This window comes from Panthera tigris, chromosome F3 (genome assembly GCF_018350195.1).
Source record: "Panthera tigris isolate Pti1 chromosome F3, P.tigris_Pti1_mat1.1, whole genome shotgun sequence".
In the NCBI taxonomy this organism is placed as follows: domain Eukaryota; kingdom Metazoa; phylum Chordata; class Mammalia; order Carnivora; family Felidae; genus Panthera; species Panthera tigris.
In genome coordinates this window covers 40,866,016-40,887,830 of record NC_056678.1, presented here as the reverse complement: position 1 = coordinate 40,887,830, position 21,815 = coordinate 40,866,016, and the positions used below count along the sequence as shown (strand labels likewise).

Sequence of the window (21,815 nt, the reverse complement as noted above, 5' to 3'; positions counted from 1 at the left end):
GGAGTTGTACACCAGGGACACCTAGTGGTGTGAAATCACTATTGGCTACAAAATCCTTAGGCTTCCAATTACAGTCCCGTACAGTAAATGCCCCAAGTGGGGACCTTTCCTTGAGAACAGAGACTTGATCATCAGTCTAAAGAAACCTTCTGTAGTGGCTGAAACTGGGGCAGTAGGTGTCGGCATTATAAAAAAAAGGGAATGCTGGGCTTTACCTTCCTCCCCTTCACTGGTTATCCTCATTCACTTTTTGAACCCACAATGACTGCATTTCCCAATTAAGGGACCTCCCTTAAAAATATTTGACTGGATGATACCAGTTCTCTAAGAATCATCTTGGGCTAGGTTAGCTAGAACACACTCAGGTGTCTGCACGGCTCCGTCTAATCTTTTCCCCCTTATTTTTATTTTCCTTCTAAAAGGAACAGAAGGCAGAGGTGCCGGGACACCTTATACCATGTGGACTGAATTCATTTGTAAAGATTACTTTACTCTCCTAGAAAAATACACATTGCAAATTTGAGGGCTACAACTTAACCACTTTAGAGGATTCCTGAGGGAGAGGGGGTAACCTTTGAATATCAGAGTGTGTGGTGATGTGTTGGGGAGGAATATTAAATACAGTTGGGTCAGGTGGACTTTAAAAAAAATGTTTTTCCCATTTTTTTTTTTTTTTTCTAAAAAAAGGAAAAACAAATTGCCATCTGTCTGGCTGATGTTGTGTGTGCGTGTATACATAGGAATAGCTTGGGGGGAGGGACTGTGTCATGCAATGAGGCAAAAACAAGAGGACTTCCTGTGACAGGGGAGCCTTAGTGTTGTAGGAAGGAGACAAGGAGAGGTCACTGGAGAGGGGTCAGAATGTAGCTGCTGCCTCTCATTCCTATGGAAAACCCAGAGCATCTGTGGTAGAGAGCAGAAAGCATTATCCTCTCTCAAGGGTATTCCTATCTGAACATATCAGATGTCCTATGAAAGTAAACAGGTCTGTTTTAGAATGTACATGGTCATGACTCCCTGTGCTCCTGAGGTGGGGCGAAATAATCCATGAACACGTAATCCTTCTGGGCACTATGTTTCTGGAGTGGCCGGCAGAGGACTCTAGGAACAGAGGTGGGGGCACGGTTGGGGAGAAAAAGGTTCTAGAGATGGAGTATCTTCAGGGGGACTTTGAGAAATGTCCTTTGTTCCAGTATTCCTAAGTGACAGCACTGGTGACCTTGGTCTGAATTGTCAGTGTCACTCTGCAAAGGCCAAGGGCCAAGAGTCAGGAGGCCACTCTAGGTTGAAAAGAAAGTACATCTCAAGGCCAGTTAAGGGCTGCAAAATGGTTTGTGGCTGGGCCAGGAGGAGCAGAGTTGGAAAGTCTCCCTTTCTTAGATGCCAATGGTCTGCAGAACCCGCCTCTCGTTGTCATTAAGGTGGCCTGAGAACATGACGTAGCAGGGCTGCTGAGCGAACTGGCAGAGGAAATCCGTGAGATAGGCCTGGAGAGAAGAAAAAAGAGTGGCCTTACTGCAGGTTCTCAGGCTTACCATCTGTAAGGGGCGAGAACTATCGGCGGTATAGGAAGCACTGGCTGTCAGACAACTGCCAGCACCCTGAGGGATGGCTTTCTACATTCCTGGATCTAGTTCAGGCTCAACCCAGAGACTAAAGTCCATAAAGAAACAAAATTTTCCCAATAGATCTCATATTTCCACCCGAGGACCTTCACAACATAGCTGGGTTTTAAGAAGCTGGATTGCAACACTGGTAGGTATAAAATACTAAGGTGCAAAGTCCCAGACCACCCGGAGCCTCTGACTACTCAGCAAGACAGGAACTTTCTGCCCTGAGGCTGGGAACTATGAATGGGTTGGAGCCCATATTCCTGTTTCTGGCTTGAGACTGTGTCACTTGCAAGACATCTATCTTCTCTGGACATTCTCACCTGCAGATCAATCTGATAGAGAGGATCCTTAAGGGCATCAGGGTCATCTTCCTCATCATCCTCGTAGTAATCCTCCTCTGTTAGACACAGCCAACACAGAGAGGGGTCAGGGCAGAGGCCGACTGGGCCCCAAGCGGGGAGGCATCACCACACGGCTGAGGGAGAAGGGCTTAAAAAGCCCACGGACCATCCCTTGTGGGCCCACCTCTCCCCTTTCTTTGGTACCCCATTCTTGGTCCCGGTGCACAGAAAAGGTATTTAGCATGGCTGTCCTCTCCTCAGACTGCTTACCATATTTACTTGTAGCAAGAATGTCAGATAAGAGTTGGCCAGCTAAACCATCCTCTTCCTCCTCTTCATCCTCCTCCTGGTCCTCCCACATATCATTGGAGTCATCTACTTGGAGATGAAAAGCAGCTGGAGCATATACTCACAGATTTTCCCTTCCCAAATGTAAACAGGCCAGAATAGGAGGGTCCCGAGGGTTTCTGCAACGTGGCCTGTGGCCAAGCCCTCCCAATGAGCTTGAGTGGAAGAAACGAGGGTGTTCTGGTGGGTACATAAAAGGATGAAAAGCTCTTGAGAAAAACCAAACAGGAAGGGCTACGCGGCTTGCCTCCTGGCTGCCTCCCACCCCAGCCTCTGAAGAGACTTCACAAGGTAGACCCGAAGAACAGCTCTTCACGTGCACAGCAATGCTAGCCACATGGCAGGCATGCTTAAATAAACATTAAAAAACCCCTCAGTGCCTCAATAAGCCAAATTGATAATCTGAATATCGTGACTTGATCTGGCAGGCTTAAAAGTTTGCTGGGAATAAGGGCCTGGTGCACCTTGACCCCACTCTGCAGGGGTGGCCTGGCGTGCGGCGTTGGCCTCCATGACGTTGGAAAGCTCATTGATGATCAGCTTCAAGATCTTGACCAGTAAAGGAATGTTTGTCCAGCGCTCAGGGTCTGGAAAGGAAAGGGAAGGCTTCTAGGCAGGCTGTCAGTGGACTCACTTCTGGCAGTGCCTCCTGTCCTGCAGTGCTCCTCACCAGACACAGTTCACCATCCCTCAGCCTTTCCACCATCCCAGACTATATTCAGCCACCACAGAATGATTTAAAGTTAAATAACTTCATTCTGCTTGGTGTCATAAGAGTTGAGAAGTTAGGACAGCTAAGAGAGTTCAAGAATTAAAGGAGGTACATTTTTGCTCGTGATAAAGCTTGGACACTAAGTGACTGTACAGAGCACAGTACTCTAGTCCCCATGACTCGCAGTTTGAGAAACAGCACGGGTGATTATAGAGCTACAGTTGAAGAGGGCAGCTTTGCATTCACTGCCTACACATCAGTGAAAGCAACCCAATAACAAAGACATGCTGAAAATGGGTATTAGAGCCCCCAAATGAAGCTGGGGAGCCTTGGTACCCGAGATGGCTTTTGGCAGTTTTCAGCCACAGGAAGGAAGCATATGTTCTGATCCTTTGTGTACCTGCAGTTTTCTGTTTCTTTTTTATCAAACCCATCACTAACGACTGTGTTTCAAAAATCTAGACGATAGTACCTCCATGCCTTCCACCCCACACATCCTTAGCCCCCAGGGAGGGTACTGGAGGGCAGCAGCGTCACCCACTTTTGGCTGACTTAGAGCGGGTGCGGATGCCCTCATCCATGCTGTAGATCTCCTCTCCCTTCACGCGGATATCCTGTAGCCGTTTGTCATCTGCATTGATGCCATGCTGGAGCAGTTTACACAGTGCCACAGAGCTGGCAAGAAGAGCCAAAAAGGGTCGATCAGCCACCCATCTAGAGTTTACTCCAAGGAGATAAGCAATTATGCCCTAAGACTCTCTCTTTGATGGTGAGCATTCTGTTCACGACGAATCAGGAGAGATAAGACAGCTCAGCTGAAAGGGGGATTTAGTGCTCATGAGGATGGCCTCGTGAGAGCTTCTGAACTTCTTGGAACAAAGCTGGGGCGGGCACAGATCACAAGGGCTGGCCACACTGAAAGGTGCAATGGGGTGATGAGAACCACTGGGAGGTGAGTCTAGGATAGGAAGTTAGCAAGCCAAGATTAGAAGGCTTAGGTTTATAAAGGAGAATAAGCCACTAGCAGTATTTGGCTGGGTGAAGTCTGTGGCAGAGGAGGATCTCTGGCCGGCAATGAGGAGGAAAAAAAAAACGTGCTATGTGTGTTGACTGTGTTTTGGGAGTTTCAAGATGGCAGCTATTCAAAGACCCGGATTAGCAATAAAGAAATAGAGGAAAAAAGGAATACAAGGGGCAGCTTGCTCTATTGAACAAAAATCATTGGAGCAAGTCAGGGAAAGAAGAAATACAAGGAGAGGCAGAATGCCCAGAGAAGAAAGAGGGGCCCTACCTGACTTTGCCCTCATACTGTCCATAGAACAGATGCTGTCGACTCGTCCACTCAGCCATCACAAACTCCAGGGCAGGTTTGCCAGTAGGTCCTGGGAGGCTGCACAGGAACTCCAAGAGGGGTTCCAGCTGAGTATGCACCAGATGAGCGAACACCATGATCAGAGACTAGGAAGTAACAAGAAGGACATCTGCTTCAAGGAAAACAATTTCAGAGATTTAGGAGATGAGAAGGAGTGGGGCCGGCCAGTTGAGAAATAGAGAACATGGAGATTGCCTTGTCGGGATTTCTTGGGCCAGAATAGATTTTACTTAACTGTTCTACAAAGACAGTAAGACAGAGTAAAATAACTCAGGACCGGGGCACCTGGGTGGCTCAGTCATTAAGCATCCGACTTTGGCTCAGGTCATGATCTTCTGGTTCGTGACTTCGAGCCCCGCATCAGGCTCTGTGCTGACAGCTGGGGACCTGGAGCCAGCCTCAGCTTCTGTGTCTCCCTCTCTCTCTGCCCCTCCCCGCCTTATGCCCTGTCTTTCTCTCTTTCTCTCTCTCTCAAACAAACAAACAAACAAACAAACAAACAAACAAACAAACAAACAAACAAAACCTCAGGACCTGTATACTGATTTCCACTTCGACCGCCTGGGGTTGGGGAAAGCCCAGCTCCCCATATCGTCTTACCTGCATGACACTGAGCGTCTCTGCCTGCTGCATCTTACTGAGGATGGCACGAAGAATCTGATCCAGATTCTCCCCCAGCTCCCGCCCTGCCTTGGAGATGAGGGTGGAGACGAGGCGACCCACAAAGGCGGCAGTGAACTCTGAGGTGCGGGGGTCCAGGAGCTGGCTCACCACTTGCATCACGTACCACAGCCCGTTGTGGCCCTGCTCATCATGCCACTGGGCCACCTGCTCCAGTGTCACGGACACATAAGCCCGCAAGCACTCTCCACCATTCTGGGGAGACAAAGATGGCAAACAACATTAGCAACTGGGAACAGATGCCAGGAGGCCCACAGTCTGCATGGGCAGATGTTACTTAGGGGCCTATGCCACATAGAGTGACGAGCCCACAGGGTTTGTGGTGGGCACATACGACTGGGGTCGGGACTTTACTGTTACAGACATAGCCATGCACTATATGGTCCTCGCTTCACCTCATCAGCTACCTCGAAAAAGCACACTTCTGATCACAAGGGATAATGACGAAACAAACCAAGTTTTAACCACAAAGGTCTACCTCTGGTACTGGAAAAACATGTTTAAGATGTAGCAGTGATTAGGGGTACTACAGATATTTATGGGAATAAAGACACACCTATATGAACCACCGTTTACCTAGGTATTTTCAAAGGGCTATTACTTTGCTCACTTTAATTCTGAAAAGACTTTTGTATGGGTTCAGGTCTCTATGTCTGTAATCTTGTCCACCATAGCAATACCCAGATATAGATGGGTAGAATGTCTGGCATCCGTACTTTAAAGATTACAATACATCCCAAAGCAGAGCGTGTTTGGCTTCCACAGTCCGGACCCTTCCTGGGTGCCCTTGTTAAATATGGATTTGAGAGACCTAGATCTCAAAAGCGTGAGACCATGCCAGCTTTCTCAGCCTGCTATAAGCCCATGGCTGGGAGCTATCTTTCCTCTTCTAGTCACCAAGGCTCAGATACCTGCATGGTGGCGTTGTCATCTGTGTGAAGGGTGCACTGTGCCACAGCAGGGAAAGCTTGGCAGATGAGTAGCTGGGAAAGGGGAGGCTTTGTATTCCGTACTACCGTGGTCAGGATATCGATGGCAGTCTGAAGAGTGGAAGAGAAAAAAGAATTAGAACTGCCTCTAGGGTGGGGCTCGGCAGTGCCCTACAACTAAGATCTTTATTGAATGGATACAAAATGGATCTTTATTGAATGGATCTTTATTGAATGGATATTTCTTTAATACAACATATTAAAGAAAGCTCATTAATTTTCATTAATGAAAGTTTCTGAAAGAAAGGAATAATTAGATAGTAGATAGTGCTCTCAGCTTCCTCCTGATAGCTCATAACTTGCTAAGATATGGGGGTGGGCAGTATACGGCAGTAGAGTGGATAGCCCAGTGATGTACTTAGTGGTGCTGTGTAATAATGGCACTCCGTTCAAGTCACTGAGGACAGGTAAAGAACAAGAAGGGACATTTTCTTAGAGCCTCAAGAACCACCCGTTGTCCTGTGGGCAAAGTAGCCCAGGAAGATCACCCTATGAATCTCTTATGCAATTGGTTTCCCATCAGCGAGGTGGGATCTACAGGTGGTATTTGTACAGCAAGTGCACATTCTTCTTCTTCTACCTACACCCACACCAGTCCTGGCCTTGGAACCACTTACCGCACACAGCCCTGCAGGGATCTTGTCTGCTGGGGCCTGCATTATGCTCACTAGAGTAGGAATCAGCCTCATCTGCATTGGGCCCTGACAGGCTTCAATCTGAGACAGCTCCTTGAAGATATCCTGAGCCAGCGAGGCGACGACAGGATCTGAAGTGGATAAGGCAACACAGAATCCCCCCCACCCAATGGTCTGCATGTGTTTTTTGGCTTAAAGATACCTATTATTTGGCTCTAACCTAAGTTAACAACTTCTGCTTTGCTTACATATTACATATCTGGGATCTAGTGAGGCCATATGAATAACCTGAAAGGACAGGAGAGATGCTAAGTCTCTAAGAGCTAGAATATGCATAATTTCATTAAGTCAGGGACTAGTCAGAAACAGCTACTCACTCCTAAAACAAAATTTGGCTTTTTTTCTGGGCCAACTCTTTTTTTTTTTTTTTAAGTTCCAAATTTTTATTTAAATTCTAGTTAGTTAACCTGTAGTGTGATACTGGTTTCAGGAGTAGAATTTAGTGATTCATCACTTCCATTCAGCACCCAGTGCTCATCACAACAAGTGCCCTCTTTAATATCCATCACCCATCTAGCCCATCCCCCACCCACCTCCCTCTATCAACCCTCAGTTTGTTTTCTATCATTATCAGTCTGTTATGGTTTGCTTCCCTCACTCTGTCTCTCTCTTTCTCCTCTTCCCATATGTTCATCTGTTTTGGTTCCTAAATTCCAATTCTGGGGCAAATCTTTAATGTCTTTATTCTTGCCTGGATTGATTATGAAACCAAATGCTTAAGGAAAAGAGAAACCCGCTGATTACTTTGTTAAGAAGACACGAAAGTTTCAAAAACTGCCAAAACACTGATTGTCAGGTTCTCACATGTTGAAGGGGAACCATATGCATCTCTTAGGGGGGGTAGTCATGATAGAAAAAAAAACTCCCAAAGCATTTCCAAGGCCAAAGGTAAAACCCTCAGAAAGCAGAGCCTTGTGAAGAAACAAAACTTTAGCGTGATCTATTTTACCTATGTAAGAAAAATCTCCTGTATCTAGCATGAAAAAATAGAAAAGTGTGCAGTGCACTAAGATATATGTTAAAAGATCACTGCAGCATTGTTTTAGGAAAAAGTTGGGAACAACTTAGATGTCTATTAACAGAATGGGCACATAAATACGGTACAGCCATTTATGGAATATTATGTGATGGTTGAAAAGAATGAGATATATCTAAGAGTGCAACGTGAAAACCTCTCCGGGACACATTTTAGGCGAAAAAGCGAATCAAATAAAATATTTAGCATGATATCATATTATATAACCTCTATCCCTATATCCTCTGTTTCACTATTGGTGCTACCTCTACAAAAACAAATATAGTCAATATTTTTTTGACAATAAAACATTATACAGGTAAAGTGTGTGTTAATACACAATCACTACAGAAAAACTTAAAATGCACTTAAGTATTCAAGGAAAGAAAACACTTGGAATTTCCCCCACCTAGAGAGAACTACTGTTAACATTTTGATGTAGTTTTTTCTGGTATTTTTTCTATATACGTAGCTACAAATTAATCCTTGTCTAAAACAAACCCCAAACTTGGGATCATAGTCTATGCCGTTTGGAAAACCATCTGTTCTTTTATTATACTGTGAGCACTTTCCCATGGCTGAGAAGTGTGATTTTTAGAGGCTGTACAGTATTCTACTTTATGGATATAATAAAGGTCATTAATCTTTTTTATTACTTCTAGATTTTTGCTACTATAAAAGCCTTGTGATGAACATTGCTGTTCATAAACCTGTGTATCTACTTCTTCAGTATCTCACTTTGTACATTATAGTTCTAGACCTCTTAGGAAGATTTTGATTTAGTTGCTCAATTTCCTACTTGCTTAAGTTCTGAGTTATACCACTTGCTATTTAACCCTTTACTCATCGTCTTTTATCCCCAGTTCTTACTGCAGTTAAGAGTTATAAGAATAGGTATCCTACCTTTTAAAAACATGTTTATTTATTTTTGTGAGACAGACTAAGTGAGGGAGGGAGGGAGGGAGGGAGGGAGAGAGGAAGGGAGAGAGGGAGAGCGGGAGAGGGGGAAGAAGAGAGGAGGGAGAGAGAGAGACAGAGAGACAGAAAATCCTAAGCAGTCTCCACGTTGTCAGCGTAGAGCCTGATGTGGGGCTCGAACCCACCAACGGCGAGATTATGACTGTAGCCGAAATCAAGAGTTGGATGCTTAACCGACTGAGCCACCCAGGCACCCCAGCATTCTACTTTTTAGTGCTCCTGTAGCTACAGCACAGCTCTCCTCTTTGCTAAGTGAAAGCCAGTCTTTATTTAGATGCCTAAGACCATCAGACCCAGCGAAAATTTTCACTTAAATTCACCAGCCACCACCACCTTCTCTTGGTGTCCCTTATAACACATGGTCTTGGTGGCATACCGTTACTGTACTTTAGGAAAATGGCGATGGTGAACGGACAGATTTTGCTTTCCATGCTTGCTGTGAATTCTGGGTCTACTGTACAAACGATGCATAGGGTCTCCATCACCAGGTTGAGGACCTCTGAGCTGAACTGGGCTGCTAGGTGAATTAAGCCATCCAGGATACTGGGGAGGAAGGGTTGAAGCACGTGGGTACTCTCCGAGACTTTCAGTTGATCACAATAACTAGAGAGGGAGAAAGAGAGAGAGAGACAGAGAGAGAGAGAGAAAAGCAAGAATTACTCACAAGTGGATCCCTCAATTCCTGGTTTTTCCAATTGTTATCACATGTTACAGCATTTTTACGTGTAGCTTTATGAAGCTACTTGTAGAGTTAGTTTTTACATCTTTCTGTGGCATAGTTTGTAAATATCAGCACCACCATCTCTATGCTAATTTATTTCTGCTTTGGTTTTTGCTATTTCTTTTAAACTTGTATCCCTCTCTCACTGTCATGTATGTTATTATATCCAAATTATTAAGATGTTAATGCCTTGTAATTCCTTAGATTATTGCTTTAATCACATCCTTCAGATTCTGATATATAGTCCTGGTATTTTTCTTACACACACACATATATATATACACAAACACATTCATATATATATATATATATATATATATGCACACACATACATATATACATATAAATAAAACTTACATATATATGTAAGTTTTATTTATTTTTGAAAAAGAGGAAAAGAGAGAGAGAATGAGTGGAGGAGGGGCAGAGAGAGAGAGGGGGACAGGATCTGAAGCAGGCTCTGTGCTGACAGCAGATAGCCTGATGTGGGGCTCAAAGTCACAAACCACGAGGTCATGACAAGAGCTGAAGTCAGGCGCTCAACTGACTGAGCTATCCAGGTGCCCCTATTCCTGTTGTTTTTCGAATAGTGTTTTTTTTTAACATCCTTTCCAACACATCTGTTATTTAGTACACTAACTTTCATGTTGTAACAATTTTGTATTTTTTGGAGTAGTTTTGAGATCAATTTGTATAGATCGGCTATGCAATAAATTTGAATACTATCTGTGCATGATAGGAAAATTGTGTACTAAAATTTGTGTACTGTTTGTAGGGTTTAAAGTTTTTTATACATAGTTTTATTCACCTCTATTCAATTAATATTTTCTGGATGCTGCTTACCATGTCCAATGTAATAGAATTAAAGACATATTGTCCAAGTCTTTTGTTTATCTTCAAAATGGCAATAAAAGTCAACAGACACTTTCTCTATGTTAAAAGAAACCAGTACAGAAACAAGGCCTTCCGCAGGTACTCAATAAATATTTTTTACCCATTTGTTTAAGTGGTTTTACAACCATATTACTTGTGTCAGATGAGGGGTTCGAAGGTCCATAATGAACAGTACAAGTGTGGGCTTTGATCGCAGATTTGTCCATAGACTTTTTGTGTTTTTAGTCCATAACATCTTGATTTTCAATTCCACCTTGCTCTGATCTAACTTTTTCTTTTCTTAAGAGCTGATCTGTCATCTGGCCTTGGTCAGCTCTCAACTCCTTAGACTAGGTTTTGCATTCATCTCTCCACCAGTACTACCTCCTCCCTCCCCTCTGCTTCTTCACTCTAATAATTCATAGTTACTGTCCCCTTCTAAAGAACTTGAACCTGTACACTCTGGTAGATCAAAAAGATTGTACCATCTACTCAGATCATATGGGAAGCAGGGAAGTTAGACTTTATGCTAAGGGAAGTTAGACTTTATTTTGGAAGCTAGTGTATCTCCAAGTCTTTTACAGATTATTCCTAATACCTTCTTTGCCCTCCCTCAAAGTCTTCAAGAGAAACTGACACCCCAGGAAGATGCTACAGATTTATCCTGTGGCTTCATGTATCACATGGCATACTATGACTTTCTTCTGGGGTACCTGTATCTCAATTTGAAGGGCACAACTGAAGCCATGAGAATTTTATTGTAGGAGCAAAAATATCAGGCTTTTGCTTTATAAAGAGCAGTTAGACAGCTAAAATAATACAAATTACAGCAGTGGGGGCTGGAGGCAGAGACATCAGTTAGGAACCTACTGCAGCACTTCAGGCACAAGAAGTTGAGAATATAAGCTAGGGTAGTAGCAGTAGGAGAAGAGATGAAAAGCTAAGGAACCAAGATCTAAAAGGCAGAGATCTGGGATCTCCACTTTTACTAAAACAGGAAATACAAGATCTCCTTAAGATTTAAAGGTATTGATTCTTAAAAAAAAATAAAAAAATACCAATTTCTTTTACTAAAACAGAGAATACATGTAGGGCAGGCTTGGAGGTGGTCAGTAGTAACCTCAGGAGTGGATGTGTTAATTTTAAGGTACTTATATAAGGTATCTACCATGGTATTGATTAAGTAGAGGATATGTTACTTTAGAGCTCTGGAGAAAGGCTGGCATTAGCTATGATATGGGAAATGTGACACAAGTAGAAGTATTTATTGATCGATACCTTGTTTCAGAAATGATTTCAGGCAGTTTGCAATGATTACATAGGTTATGACACGGAAGAATAAATTAAAACCAGGGCAAAAGAAGAAAAGCAAAGGTGGTACGATGACCATTAAAAGGTTGCTAGTGAATTAGAAAGAACAGTTTCAGTGATGTCCTAAGGACATAAGCCAGATTGTAACTGGTTGGGAAGCTGAATAGGGAAATGCCCAACTGGGGAATCTTGGCTGTGAAGGTAAGAATAGCCAAGATCCCTTCATAAGACAATTTTTAACCTGTGATCCAGAGATGGCGTCAAGAGATCCAGCCTTTGATAGATCATATAAAATTTTATCAACATGTATGAGTGTCCATTTTTCTGGTGTTCGGAACTTTTGTCACCTTTCCAGAGAGCTCTGCTTTACCTTTCAAGCAAATTGCTGCCCATGTGGTCAGAGACTTGAACATTATTTTTTTGAAAGTTTTCTTCACATAATTTTCTTTAAAAAAAAATTTTTTTTTTCAACTTTATTTATTATTGAGAGACAGAGAGACAGAGCGTGAGCAGGGGAGGGTCAGAGAGAGAGGGAGACACAGAATCTGAAGCAGGCTCCAGGTTCTGAGCTGTCAGCACAGAGCCTGACGTGGGGCTCGAACTCACAGACCGTGAGATCATGACCTGAAGCCGAAGTCAGAGGCTCAACTGACTGAGCCACCCAGGCGCCCCTCTTCACATAATTTTCTGACTATAAAAGTAATACAAACAAATAAATTTTTTAACTTAATTTTTTTCAGTTTTATTGAGGTACAACTGCATGTAACATTGTAAGTTATTTAAAGGGTACACTGTGGTGATCTAATATATACATACACTGGGAAAGGTTTCCCCTCATCTAGTTTGTTAACACATCCAACACCTCATATATCTTTTTTTTTTTTTTTGGTGAGATAATTTAGTTTTTATTCTCTTGGCAAATTTCAATTATACAACACAGCGTTACCGACTATAATCACATTTTATTTTAGATCCTCGGATCTTGTTCACCTTATAGAGTGTACCCTTTTATCAACCTCTTCCTATTCCCCCCACGTCCCAGCAACCACTTTCTACTATTTTCTAATTTTTAGGTTCCGCATGTAAGTGATACCATGCAGTATTTGTCTTTCTCTGTTTCACTTCGCATGATGCCTTCAAGGTCCATTATTGTTGTTGCAAATGGCAGAATTTCTTTCTTTCTCAGAGCTGAGTAATATTCCGTTGCATATGTATACCACATCTTTATCCCTTCATCCGCTGACACAGACTTAGGCTGTTCCCATAATGTTGGCTAGTATAAATAATGAGCAGTGAACAAGGGAAGTGCCAGCTTTTCCAGATGCTTTCATTTAAGAAAAAGTTTTTTAAAAAATGTTTATTTTTGAGAGACAGAGAGAGACAGAGAGAAAGAGAGAGAGAGAGAGAGAGAGAGAGAGAGAGAGAGAGAGAGAACGAGTGGGGGAGGGGCAGAGAGAGAGGGAGACACAGTATCCAAAGCAGACTCCAGGTTCTGAGTTGTCAGCACAGAGCCTGACACGGGGCTCAAACTCCTGAACTGTGAGATCATGACCTGAGCTGAAGTCATACGCTTAACCGACCGAGACACCCAGGCGCCCCTCCTGCTTTCATTTTCTTCGGATATATACCCCAAAGCAGGACTGTCAGATGATATGGGAGTTCTATTTAAATTTTTTTGAGGAACCACCACGTTTTTCATATACTGCTTTACCAATCAATATACATTCCCACCAACAGTACACAAGGGTTCCCTATTCACATCCTCATCAACACCAGTTATCTTGTCCCTTCTGGATGACAGCCATTCTAACACGTGTGAGGTGTTATCTCATTGTGGTTTTGATTTGTGTTTCCCTGATAATTAGTGATGTTGAGCACCTTTTCATTTACCTATTGGCCATTTATGTCTTCTTTGGAAAAGTGTGTATTCAGTTTCTCCACCATTTTTTAACTGGATTGTTTTATTTGCTATTGAGTTCCTTACATATTTTTAATATCAATTTCTATCAGTTATATATGATTTACAAACATTTTCTCCCATTTTATAGGGTGCCTTTTCACTTTGTTGATGGTTTCCTTTGCTGTGCAAAAGCTTTCTTAGTTTGATGTAGTCCCACTTTTTATTTTTGCTTTTGTTGCCTTTGTTCTTGGTGTCAGATTCAAAAAACCACTGACAAAACCAATCCAAGGATCTTAACTTCTATGTTTTCTTCTAGGAGTTTCATGGCTTTAGGTCTTACATTCAAATTTTTAACCTGAATTTACTTTGTTGTACAGTATAAGGGTCCAGTTTCTTTCTTTTGCATGTGGCTGTCCAGTTTCCCCAACACCATTTACTGAAGAGACTATATTTTTCCCTATTGTGTATTTTTGGCTCCTTTGTTGTAAATTAATTGACTATATACGTGTGGGTTTATTTCTCCACTCTCCATTCTGTTCCACTGATCTATGTATCTATTTTATGGCAATACCATACTGTTTTGACTACTACAATTTTGTAATTTAGTTTGAAATCAGGGAGTGTGATGCCTCTAGTTTTGTTGTTCGTCCTCAATATTGCTTTGACCATTCAGGGTCTTTTGTGATTCCATACAAAGTTTAGGATTATTTGTTTTATCTCTGTGAAAAATGCCCCTGGGATTTTGATTGCACTGAATCTGTAGATTGTTTTTGGGAGTGTAAACTTTATTTTTTGAGAGAGTGTGCGTGTGCAGGGTGGGGGCAGAAGGCGAGGAAGAATCTTAAGTGGGCTTCGCGCTCATTGCGGAACTCGATGCAGGGCTTGATCTCATGAACCATGAGATCATGACCTGTGTTGAAGTCAAGAGTCAGATGCTTAACTAACTGAGCCCCTCAGACACCCGAGGAGTGCGAACATTTTAACAGTAATTCTTCCAATGCATTAGCATGGAATTACCTTTCCATTTATTTGTGCTTTCTTCAATTTCCTTCTTCAATGTCTATAGTTTTCTTTTTTAAAAAAAGATTTTATTCTTATGTAATCTCTACACCATACATGGGGCTCAAACTTACAACCCTGAGATCAAGAGTTACACGCTCAACCAGCTGAACCAGCCAGGTGCCCCAACTCAATGTCATATAGTTTTCAGGGTATAAATCTTTCACCTACTTGGTTAAATTTATTCTTTGATGTTTTATTGTTTTTGATGCAATTATAAATAGCATTGTTTTTAAAAATGTTTTTCATTATTAGAAATGCAACCAAGTTTTGTATATTTTGTCCTATAATTTTCCTGAATTCATTTGTCAGTTCTAACAGTTTTTTTTGGTGGAGTCTTTACTGTTTTCTATTTATAATATCATGACAACTGCAAAGAGAGACAATTTTATATCTTCCTTTCCAATCTGGATCCCTTTTCTTTCCTAACTGCTCTAGCTAAAACTTTCAGTACTATGTTGAATAGGAATGGTAAGAGCAGACATCCTTGTCTTATTCTTGATCTAGAGGAAAAGATTCCAGAGTTTCATTGTTGAGTATGATGTTAGCTGTGAATGTGTCACAGTGGCCTGTATTGTGTTAAGGTATGGTCCTACTATACCCACTGTTGAAAGATTTTATCATGAATAGATATTGAATTTAATCAAATGCTTTTCCTACATCTACTGAGATAATCACATGATTCTTAGCTTTCATTCTATTAAGTGGTATATCACATTTATTGGTTTATATATGTCGAACCATCCTTGCATCTCAGGGATGAATCCCACTTGATCATAGTGTGTGATCCTTTAAATGTACTGTTGAATTTGGTTTCCTAGTATTTTGCTGAGGACTTTTGCATTTATATTCATCAGGGACATTGGCCTGCAGTTTTCTTGTTCTGTCCTTGTCTGGTTTGGGTATCAGAATAATGCTGGCTTCATAAAATGAGTTTGGAAGTGCTCCCTCCTTTTAAGTTTTTTGGAAAAGTCTGAGCAAGGATTGGTATCAATTCTTTAAATGTCTGGTAGAATTCATCTGGTCCTGGTTTTTCTTTTATGGGAAGTTTCTGATTACTGATCCAATAACTTACTTGTTAATGGTCTGTTCAGATTATTTATTTTTTCATGATTCAGTCTTGGTTAGCTATAGGTTTCTAGGAATTTCTCCATTTCTTCCAGATGTCCAGTTTGTTGGCATGTAATTGTTTATAGTAGCCTTTTATGATCCGTTTCATTTCTGTGGTATTCAGTTGTAATGTCTCCTCTTTCATTTCTGATTTTATAGCTGATTCTCCTCTCATTTCTTTTTAGTCTAGCTAGAGTAGGTCAGTTTTGTCTTTTCAGAAAACACAGCTCTCAGTTTAGTTGGTCTTTTCTATTATTTCCCTGGTCTCTATTTTTGCTCTGATCTTCCTATGGTTAACTTTGAGCTTAGTTTGTTCTTTTTCTAGTTCCTGAGATGTAAAGTTTGGTTGAGATTTTTTTTGTTTGTTTATTCTTAATGTAGGTTTACTTCTATAAACTTCCCTCTTAAAACTGATTTTGCTGCATCCCATAAGTTTTGGTATGTTATATTTCCATTTTTGTTTGTTTCAAGACAGTTTTCTATTTTTCTATTTCTTCTTTCCATGGATTGTTTAAGAGTGTGTGGTTATTTTTCATGTATTTGTGAATTTTCCAGTTTTCCTCCTGTAACTGATTTCTAGTGTCATTTCACTGTGATTGGAAAAGATAGTTTTCGTAGGACTTGTTTTGTGACCTAACACATGACTTTTCCTGGAGAATGTTCCATGCATGCTTGAGAAGAACGTGTATTCTGCTGCTGTTGGACAGAGCACTCTGTATATATCTATTAGGTGCCTGTAGTCAAAAGTATAAAGGCCAATATCTCCTTACTGATTTGTTTGGATGATTTATCCATTGTTGAAAATGGGGTACTGAAGTCCCCTATGATTACTATATTATTGTCTGTTTCTCCCCACCCGCCCCCCTCTTTTTTAAAATTTTATGAGAGAGACAGAGCAAGAGAGAGAGCACATACACATGTTAGCAGGGAAGAGGGACAGAGGGAGAGGGAGAGGCAGGAAGAGGGAGAAGGGGAGAAGGAGAGAAGGAGAGAAGGAGAGAAGGAGAGAAGGAGAGAAGGAGAGAGGGAGAGAGGGAGAGAGGGAGAGAGGGAGAGGGAGAGAGGGAGAGAGGGAGAGAGGGAGAGAGGGAGAGAGGGAGAGAGGGAGAGAGGGAGAGAGAGAGAGAGAGAGAGAGAGAAACACCCCAAGCAGGCTCCGTGCTGTCAGTGTGGAGCCTGACACAGGGTTCAATGTGGGGCTTGATCCCATGACTCTGAGATCATGACCTGAGCTGACTGAGACACCCAGGTGCCCCTATTTCTCCCTTCAGACGTTAGTATTTGCTTAATATATTTAGGTGCTCCAATGTCAAATGTACATATATTTGTTATATCTTGATGAATTGACTCCTTTATCATTACATAACAATATTTTTTGGTCTCTTGTACAGCTTTTGAGCTAAAGTCTATTTTATCTGATAAAAATACAGCTACCCTTGCTTTCTTTTGGTTTCTATTTGCATGGAATAGTTTTTCCATCCCCTCACTTTGAGCATATGTGTCTTGAAGGGAGTCTCTTGTAGGTAGTATATAAATTGGGTCTTTTTAAAAATCCATTCAGCTACTCTGGACTTTTGATTAGAGATTTAAATCCATTTACATTGAAAGTAATTTTTGATAAGTAAAGACTTACTAATGCCACTTTATTATTTCCTCTTCTGTAGTTTCCTTGTTCCTTTCTTCCTCTCTTGCTGTCTTCCTTTGTGAATTTATGATTTCCCATAGTGGAATGTTTTGATTCTGTTGTCTATTGTAGATTTTTGCTTTGTGGTTATTCTAAGGCTTACATAAAACATTTATAGATATAACCATTTATTTCACAATGGTAACTCTGATTGTATACAAAAGTTCTACCCTTTATTCCCTCTCATGTTTTTGATGTCACAATTTTACTTTTTATAGTGTATATTCACTAACAAGTTATTTAGCTATTTATTTTGTCCTTTAACTTTTAGAGTTAAGTGTTTAACACACCACCAGGTTACAGTATTAGAGCATTCTGAATTTGATTATATATGTATCTTTACCAGTGTGTAGTATATTTCATATTACTAATTTCATTTCAGCTTAAAGAATTCCTTTCAGCACTTCTTGTAAGGTAGGTCTAGTGGTGAAAAATTTCCTCAGCTTTGTTTGAGAGACTTTATCTTGTCTTTGTTCCCAAAGAACATCTTTGCCGCCTATTCTTGGTTGGCAGTTTTTATTTTCAGTACTTTGAATATATCATCCCATTCTCTTCTGGCCTGTGAGGTTTCTACTGCAAAATCAGCCGATAATCTTACGGGGATTCCCTTGTATGAGAGAACATTTTTTTCTCTTTCTACTTTAAAATCCACTTGATTTTAGACAGTTTTATTATAATGTATATTGGAGATCACTTTAAACTGAAATTTTGGGGTGAAATATTAGCTTCATGAACTTGGATGTATACTTTCTCCTCAGATTTGGAAAGTTCTCAGACACTTTTCTTTCTTTCTTTTTTTTAATGTTTATTTATTTATTTGGAGAAAGACAGAAAGAGAAGAAGAGAGAGAATCCCAAGCAGGCTCCATTCTCAGTGCAGAGCCCAATGTGGGTCTTGATCTCACAACCATGAAGTCATGACCTAGGCTGAAATCAAGAGTTTGACGTTTAACCTGTTGAGTGACCCCAGGTGTCCCTCAGACATTATTTCTGTAAGTAAGCTTTCTGCCCCCTTCTACCTCTCCTTCTGGGGCTCCAATTTATTCACAGATTGTTTCTCCTAATGGTATCCCAAAGTTCACATAGGTTTTCTTCATTCTTTTTCATTCTTTATTCTTTGCCCTCCTTGAGTGGGTAATTTGAAGGTCTTGTCTTTTACCTTACAGGTTCTTTCTTTCCTCTGCTTGAGTTGTTCTGCTGTTGATGGCCTCTGTTGCGTTTTTTCTTTCATTCACCGTATTCTTCACCTCCAGAATTTCTGCTTGGTTCTTTTTCATGATTTCTGTCTTTGTTGAACTTCTCATTTTGTTTATGTATTGTTTTTCTGATTTCATCAATTTGTTTTTCTGTTTTCTAATAGCTCACTGAGCTCCTTAAAATAGCTCTTTTGGATTCTTTATCAGGTATATCATAGATTTCTATCTTTGGGGTCAGTTACCAGAAAATTATTGTGTTCCTTTTGTGGTGTCATGTTTCTTTGATTTTTTCATGTTCCTTGAAGTCTTTCTTGTATTGCTGTCTTCACAACTGAAGTAACAGTTACTTCCTCCAGTCTTTATTGACTGACCCCTTCAAAGTGTCCAATCTTGGACTCTTCTGCCCCAGTGGTATGCTGGAATTCCTCTGTTGGACTCCTGAACTTCCACAGAGGTTCCCTCATCCATGAGTGGATTGTCTAAATCTGTGTTCTCCAGGACCACAGCTGAAAGGGAGTGGAGCCAGTTCATGGGCTACTTCAGGGTCCGCATCTGGGATTGAGGTCTGTATTCCTATTATGCAACACACAATTGGGTAAGATTCTCCTGGGTACTTAGTGTGTGGTGCTGGTGATAGAATCCAAGCCAAATGGGGCTGTAGCCATGCCCTCAAGGGCATGGAGCTGTGTCTCAGGCTACAGCCAGGGCTAGGGTTGGTGTATCGGCTGCTGGGGTGTGGGCCCATCCTCTCAAAATGGCTCTCCTTGTTTTTGGATGGCACTGGGGTTTCACAGTCTCCTCTCTGGGTCTCACAGCTCCCACAAAGGCATGTTGTCCACCATGAGATGCCAAGTTATTGTTGTTGAGGGAGAGACACAAGTGAAGGGCGTCTTATTCAGTTATCTGGCTTACATCATTTCCCTTCAATGCTTTCTAAAGACATATATAATGCACAGCATCTCAATCTCTGCTTCGAAAGGTAAGAAGACAGCGCAGATAGGTAGAAGATGAATTTTGTACTTTTAGGATTTTAGGTAGTTTTTAGGATTCAACTGAGACTTTTAAGTTTGGACTTTAATATGTTTGTTAAAGCAACAATGCTCCATCTGATCTTGGTAGGAATATAAATAAATGACTAGCTGAGCAACTAGTATACTGGCTGTGAAAAAGAGGTAAAATTGGGAAGAAAGAAGCAGTGTTTCTAGGCTACGTTATCCCAAACTTAACTTCGAATACAGAGAAATCAATCAACAAAATGACCTGGCTCTAATCCTACTTCTATAATTCTTTAATGTGCAATCCTATGCATGTTATTTATCTCTCGATGCCACGTTCCTGATATGGTTTCTTTCCCTCTCCACTCACCATTTTGTAGGAGATCTTCATCAGAAATTTCTAAGCAACATAATCTACTGGTCAAATGGTGTTTGGGACTTGTACTTTGAGTAATTTTCTCTTAAGTAGCTCGTAACACCCTAAGGTGGTGTACTCACCCCCAGATGGCTCTCACAGCAGATATTCGAACGGATGGGGGTTGCGTCTCATGAAGACCACTAACTGTTGCCTGTAGAAACTGCTGGATCAATTCAGGAGACATAGCAACAGTGAACCGACTGGCAGCCCAAAGTGCCCGGCCCAAGAGAAAAGGAGACACTGGGAGGAAGAGAGACCAATTAGGGGTTGAACAATAAAAAGGTTCTGTTACTTGCCCTTTCTCCTTCCCACCTCCATCCTCAACTTGTCACAGTAACTGGATACTACATAATATATACAACTTACTTAAGGAAAAAGCATGACCTTATAAGATAAAAGCAAATATATGACCTTCGGTACAGAATCATTTTCCCAGTTTCACTTTGCACTATTTGCAAAGTAGATATTGAATATTCTTAGGCTAAAAAGACTTACCTCCCTCATTCCCATCCCTAGCTCTCATTATCCTTTACCTGCACTACTAGTTAGTCCTCTAAATGTCTTCTCCGTTGCCAGTTGTTCCTACTCTTGGACCATCGTTGGAACTTTGTAAATCATTGTTCTGTCATTATTTAGTATCTATCAATAAATTCCATAGTCTACCAAATAAAGACCATTTGAGTTAAGCCTTATATTCAACACCCCCTGAGGTCAATGACTAGCATTACCTGTGATTTCCCTTTATGCCTTCTAAACTCAACCATACACCCCTCCCAGCAACTCACATCTTACTTTGCCATTTCTGTGCTTTGTATATAGGCCAACACATTCACTGCTACTTGCAAAACCGAACTGACTTCTTGGGCTAAAGTAATCCTAACTAGCTCTGTGCTGCTGTAATCCTATGTCTTTAGCTTTCTTACATGTAGCATATTTTGTTGGATATTCCAGCCACCAGTGTAAGGACTACTACCCCCCCACCCCCACCCCTGCCCCCACTTACTATAACCTGCCTGATGACAGAGACTATACTTACTCAGCTTGTCACAGGGCTTAACTTAGTTACTTGTAAACATGTAGTTGATGAGAATTATTGAGCAGAACCTAACAGCCTGTGCCATTCATATAATTTAAAATACATACTAATTTATGTAATACAGAGTAGCAGCTCTCAAAGTATGGTCTAGGGGCTCTTGGGAGGCCCAAAAGTTAAAACTTTCATAGTGATATCAAGACATTATCCATCTTTTTCACTCTCACTCTTTCTCAAGTGTACAGTGGAGTTTTCCAGAGGTCATCTGATGTGCTGACACCACAGCTCTGACAGCTAATGAAATGTATGCTTGCAATTCCTGTGTTTTAGAAACTTCTCAGTTTTAATTTTTAATATGTTAAATACTGACACAGAAAATTCACACAAAAATCTCTTTCGGACCGCTGATAATTTTTAAGAGAGCAAAGAGATCCCGACACCAGAAAGCTTGAGAATGGCTGGTGTAGAAAAGTTTTTAACTGTAGGCAGGACAACTGTCTCAACTGTAAATATTCTCAAGTCTCCACGAATTTTTGAAGGTTCTTTACCAGGGTAAATTCTATAAAAAATATGTTGATGGATTTGAGAACTTTGAACACTTTCATTCAACACATAATTATGAAATGTCTATTATATGCAAAGCATTGAGGGATACAAACATGTATTAGACATGATTTCTATTTTCAGACACCTTATATTCTAGTATGAAAAAAGAAAACATAGTCACCAGGGTAAGTTAAGTATAGAGTGAAAAAGGATATTCCCAATGGGT

The 21,815-nt window shown here is 41.1% G+C and overlaps 1 protein-coding gene across 2 annotated transcripts in view; it reads right to left on the bottom strand.

Annotated features, from left to right (window-relative positions):
• Positions 1–387: 387 nt before the first annotated feature.
• Positions 388–21,815, bottom strand: part of IPO9 (importin 9) — a 53,731-nt gene continuing 32,303 nt past the window's right edge. For both annotated transcript variants that reach the window (XM_007086558.3, XM_042975773.1), the window contains 11 exons: positions 20,091–20,250; positions 9,121–9,347; positions 6,674–6,822; positions 5,979–6,107; positions 4,987–5,262; positions 4,306–4,472; positions 3,556–3,689; positions 2,767–2,889; positions 2,225–2,329; positions 1,934–2,010; positions 388–1,487 (listed from right to left, as the gene is read on the bottom strand). In XM_007086558.3, the coding sequence (XP_007086620.2) occupies positions 1,377–1,487; positions 1,934–2,010; positions 2,225–2,329; positions 2,767–2,889; positions 3,556–3,689; positions 4,306–4,472; positions 4,987–5,262; positions 5,979–6,107; positions 6,674–6,822; positions 9,121–9,347; positions 20,091–20,250 (1,658 nt within the window). In that variant the 3' untranslated portion in view covers positions 388–1,376. The remainder of the gene's footprint in view (positions 1,488–1,933; positions 2,011–2,224; positions 2,330–2,766; positions 2,890–3,555; positions 3,690–4,305; positions 4,473–4,986; positions 5,263–5,978; positions 6,108–6,673; positions 6,823–9,120; positions 9,348–20,090; positions 20,251–21,815) is intronic.